The 5,097-nt window shown below is 48.3% G+C and overlaps 1 protein-coding gene across 1 annotated transcript in view; it reads right to left on the reverse strand.

Moving 5' to 3' along the window:
- The window catches only part of LOC104625682 (chromosome unknown open reading frame, human C3orf18), a 5,989-nt gene extending 1,108 nt beyond the window's left edge, over positions 1-4,881 (reverse strand). Inside the window, exons 1-3 of the mRNA XM_010293376.1 lie at positions 4,648-4,881; positions 3,217-3,242; positions 1,463-1,592 (exon numbers count right to left, since the gene is read on the reverse strand). Coding sequence (XP_010291678.1) covers positions 1,463-1,592; positions 3,217-3,242; positions 4,648-4,881 — 390 coding nt within the window. The remainder of the gene's footprint in view (positions 1-1,462; positions 1,593-3,216; positions 3,243-4,647) is intronic.
- Between the last annotated feature and the right edge of the window lie 216 nt (positions 4,882-5,097).

The raw sequence follows: 5,097 nt of genomic DNA on the forward strand, positions 1-5,097 counted from the left end.
TTTGTCTTTCAGAAAGGCTTTTTGTGCAGTGGTGGTGACAAAGGAAACAGAAAACACTGTGAAGCTGGCTGCAAACAATGGTAAGAAGCCCTTCTTCCCTATTTCTCCTACCTCTTGGTACACTGGGGAAGCAGACAGCCTCTTGTCAGACCTGTCTGGACCATTAACCAAAAACAACTGTCCAAGCTGTCAAGCTCTTTCCTAACTCACAAATCTAGTAAGTCAGTGGTCTCTGAGGACCTTACAGTTCTCAGCATGCTGCATGCCTTTGAACACTCAGAAGTGGTCGAAGCAAAGCCTTCTTCCCCTCTGCCCAAATTCAGAGAACTCTCCTCCCTTTTCTCTTTCTGAGCCACGCCTGCTCTGTGCCCAGCAAGGTTGGCCTGGAGGTGCTGACAAGATCACACGTGCCATGCCACAACAGTGTGCAGGCGTTCTGCCTGCGTTCTTCAGCGCTTGGCAGCACAGTTAACTGTTCACGCCTTCCCTCAGCAAGACCTTGTTCCACACTTGCATCCTTAGGCAAAGCAGGGATACCTTAAAACTGAGTGGAAATTATTTGCTTTTCAGGGCCAGGGTAAAGGAGCCTCAGTGCTTTGTGGGCATTGAAGCCCCATCTCCCAAAAATGGCATTCATCCTACTGGTCCCTTGTAGTGCCGTGAGTGGTAAACTGTAGCAAACTCACCCTTCATTACTGAAGTTGTCCTTTTCTGTCTCCTAGTTGAGTAGAGCCAGCATTTTGCCTCCCCAGGCTCTTTGCCCTAGTTGCCTGACTCTAGGCATTCCAAAATGCTCGAGCACCCTATCTCTAGGGCTGGCAGAGATGGGGGAAGTCCTCCTGAGGTCTTACAGGGTTTCCTTACCCTACAACCTGTCCTGGTTTTGGCTGGGATAGAGTTAATTTTTTTCCTAGTAGCTGGTACAGTGCTGTGTTTGGATTTAGTATGAGAATAATGCTGATAACACACTGAGGTTTTAGTTGTTGCTAAGTAGTGCTTACACTAGTCAAGGATTTCAGCTTCTCATGCCCTGCCAGCAAGAAGCTGTGAGGGAGGAGGCACAGCCAGGACAGCTGACCCAAACTGGCCAACAGGATATTCCATACCATATTGATGTCATGCTCAGTATATAAGCTGGGGGGTGTTGGCCGGGTGCACTGTGGCTCGGGAACTGGCTGGGCATGCGTGTGGTGAGCAATTGCATCATTGCTTTTGTATATTCTTTTGTCATTGTTACTAGCATTTTCTCTTCCCTTGCTGTCCTGTTAAACTGTCTTTATCTTAACCCACAAGTTTTACCTTTCTTCCCCGATTCTCCTCCCCATCCCCCTGAGGACGAGGAGTGAGCCAACAGCTGCCAGCCAGGATTAAACCACGACAAACCCTACAAAAGCTCTTTGTAACAAAAGCAGTGCAGGTACCAGTGGTTGTAGTCACAGACTTGCTGGCTCCTGCTGCCTACCTTGCTCTGCGATGCCTGGGAAGATGCTGCATCTCGCCCATGTTCCAGCAGCTCCTGCTCCAGTTCATCCTGTTCCTCGGTGGGATCAAAGTTGTACATGGGCATGAGCTGGTGCCGTAGCTTCTCCAACCTGCCCGTGGGAGGGGAGGGAAAGGGTTGGTTGAGAAGGACAGATGCTCAGGCTGCCCTCCCCACTCCACTGCTGAGGCTTTCTGCAGGCTGTTTCTCCTGTTGCACAGGGATTCAGCTCTTGTTGCTGCTTGCTGGGTCATGTCCCATCCTGCAAGGATGAGGATAAGAACCTACTACCCACAGCTGGCAGGAGTGGAAGATACCCAGAGTGCAGTTACAGGGATTAATTGCCATCACTAATCTATGTTGGCAGGCATTACGCACAGAGGAATCAGGGATTTAAGTTCCTGCAGACCTTAAAAGATCACGCTTTATGTGGTGGACAAAAGAGACAGGGGAACACAGTGGCTGGGAATTTCGCGACTTCTCCCCCCATCTCTCTGCCCACAATGGCCAGTCCTGCCATGTCACACTATGTCTGCTAGCAGAAGTCCACTCCTAAGTCACTTAGGCTCCAGCAGCCTAAAAGTAGTACTTCAGCTCTGGGGTTGAAGTACCTAAAAATAAATAGAAAATAATAAATAGATTCTTGTAGGAGGCAGCTGCCTGTGGACAGACTGTTCTTTGTCTTGTAGTCTCACTTGCTCCAAGTGACAGAGCTATAAAGTATTACCCCAAGAGGTCTCTCTAAATAGTGGGCAGCTCAGAGCCAGAGGATGGATGGGTGGGTGAGCATGCTCCTGTGAAAACAGCCCTGCCTTAGGCTAGAGCTGAGTTTTGAGGGGTGGGAAGGGAAACACACAAGCAGTTACTGGCAGCGTCACCACAAATAGCTATTTTGGCAAGTGTTTAGGATGACACATTCCCCCCCTGCCTCTATATGGGTTTGCCAACACAACCATTATCTCCAGCAGCACTGTGTTCACAGGCTAAGCACTAGCTGCCCCTGTAGCAGTACCCAGATCTGGGCTTCAGGGGCTGGCTTGGAAATTTTACAGCAGGCAGCAGCACTTCTTGGACCCAGAAAGTCCATGGCCAGGCCAGGCCTGCCACAAGGGCTCAGGCAGGGAGGAGGTACAACATCTAATGGATCTTCACCAGTGTCTCTGCTGTCAGAGACGGAAGAATCAAGACGTGTGTCTCCCTGCATGCTGCTCTTCTATTTTCGGCCAGAAGCTTAATAAAGAAATTAAGACACTAAGTCTTGGGCTAGAAAGCTGCATCTCTGCATTACGCTGCTGCCAGTTGCTGTGACTGCAGCTAAAGAGAACTTCAGCCTTGCAAGGCCAGCAGCATTGGCCTGGACTGTGGAAAACATAGGGATCTGGGAATGGCTGAAATGTGAGATCCGCACCTCTCATGACAGAGTTCCCAGCTTCTTTATACACTCATAACCCCTTTCTCTGTTTTAGTGCATCTAATAGATGAAGCATGAAGAGTTTGTGGGTTCCCTAGCCTTCTCCTGCTCAACCATGCTTTCCTTTCCAAAGCTGCAGTGGAGTCTTCGAAGCTCTGGTGTTAGAAGGTGGGCCAGCAGCAGAATTCACATGCAGCCAATTCCCTGCAGGCTTGTTCTCAGGCAGCCATCCCTTACACTCTTCCCCATCTCCCTGTCTCCTTCCTAGCTCTCTCTGGATTTTGAAGCACTGAGTTCCCTTCAGCCAACAAGAGATACTACTCACCTCTTCCTCTTCCTGATATATAGAACCTGAAGGAGAAAGGAAACCATCATTACAACAGTCCCAATAGGATGGGGAACAGCTGAGAAGAGAAATTTTGGGCACAGGGCACACAGACAGAGGTAGAGTAGGTCTGGTGTCACTGCGCACCAAAGCAAGGGGAAGGGAGAAGTGACAACCGAAAACGAAATTTCATATGCATCAGTGTAAGCTCGGTAGCACATCACATCTGATGCCAAGTACTCGAGTGGCCTGTTATTAGGTGTGTTAGTAGTAGGAGGAGTATTAGGTGTATTATTATTAGGTGTAGCTCAGCACAGTTCTGGTGGCTGCAGGACATATGTTGCACTTTAAGAGTGGATGAAGAACCTTCCCTTTGTGGTTTTCATCTGTAGATTTCCTACAGCGTAGAAGTGCTGTTACCCCCTCCCCAGTATAAAGGGAAGAAGCAGAGAGGGCATGCTTAGTGACTTGCCTCGTGTCAGCCAGTAAGCGTGGCTGCGCTGGGAAGAAAGTGAGGCTTTTGGCCTCCAGAGTCTTGTGTTCTGAGAACTATGAATGCTGGATGGTGCTCTTGGGAACTTATGACCATTTCCAGGATAATGTTTCCACGTTCTTTTAGGGGCTTTTGGAAAAACTCCTCGTTGGGCCTGCAATGAAATTTTGCAGTAGTCCCTTTCTGTAGGCTTCTCTGATGGTTGTATTAGCGAAGCTCTTCCTCATACGAGGAATGGGAGCTTGCTGCTACCTTCTGTTCTCTGTTGGCAGGTAAACGATCTGGTTATATATCAAAAGAAGAACTGCAGCACTTGCATTGCCCGTGTCAGGCCCAGAACTATAGTTTCTGAAAGCATCTACCTACAGCATTAATGGCAAGGTTCATTATGCAGCAAATCCTCAAGGACTTTGATGATACCTAGCAAGCAGAATCTTGGAAATGCAGTCCAGAAAGACTCTAGCTAAAATGGATTCAGGCTGCTTGAATTCAAAAAGGCATGTCCATGAGGGAGGTTAACATAGTTTCAACAGTCTGCTTTAACAGTTAATTTGGATGAACTTTCTTGTGGGGGCCCCTGTGTTGACAAGGTTTAAACTGATGCAGCTGTTCTAGTTAATAAATCAGAATAGAATCTGCTTTGTGTTTTTTTAACTGAGCTTCCTATTGCTATTAAAAGTAAATACTGATACTACATGTGGCTTCCTCTAGGCCTGCTGAGCATCCCGCTTGGACTAGACCTCAGGGAGACTGCAGAAATATTGGAGCACTGGATAAAGGCCTTAAAAAGAAAGTGATCTTGGGAACTATCAGTTCCTAGCGGTTCTGGGTGAGCCTTCAGTACAATGCAAATAAATTATTCAACCCAAATCAGTCCTAGAGCACCTCCGCCACCCTCCACCCTCAACAGACAGAAATATTTAGCAGGGCTATCTTACCATAGCTACAGCCAACCCAATCACAGTAATGATCCCAAAGGACAGCAGCATTGTGCTCATGCCGGGTCCAGTGCTGGCCACATCTGGGATTTTCGTGCTGTTGAAACTGGTAGTCTCAGGGCTTATGGTAGCTGTTTCTGGTACAGTCACATCCAGAGTTGCCCCTGGGTCTGGCTTGGCCGCAGTGGTGCTGCTGTGATACAAGTTGTGCACAGAGGGTGAGCTGTAACTCATCCTGCCAGCTCTTGGTAGCTCCTTTTAACAAGCTATTGTCCTCACCCATCAGCTACAGAAGGTGAGAGCTGCGCTTCATATCGAGAACCCTCACGTGAGACCTATCCTGTAAGATCATCGCTGATGGTTTTTCTTCATAGGAACCACGCCGGTTTCTGCCTAGGAAAGAATAAGAACAAATGAATAGTGCAGAGCTCTTGGAGACAGGCACAACCT

The sequence above is a fragment of the Phaethon lepturus genome, unplaced genomic scaffold (assembly GCF_000687285.1).
Source record: "Phaethon lepturus isolate BGI_N335 unplaced genomic scaffold, ASM68728v1 scaffold3058, whole genome shotgun sequence".
In the NCBI taxonomy this organism is placed as follows: domain Eukaryota; kingdom Metazoa; phylum Chordata; class Aves; order Phaethontiformes; family Phaethontidae; genus Phaethon; species Phaethon lepturus.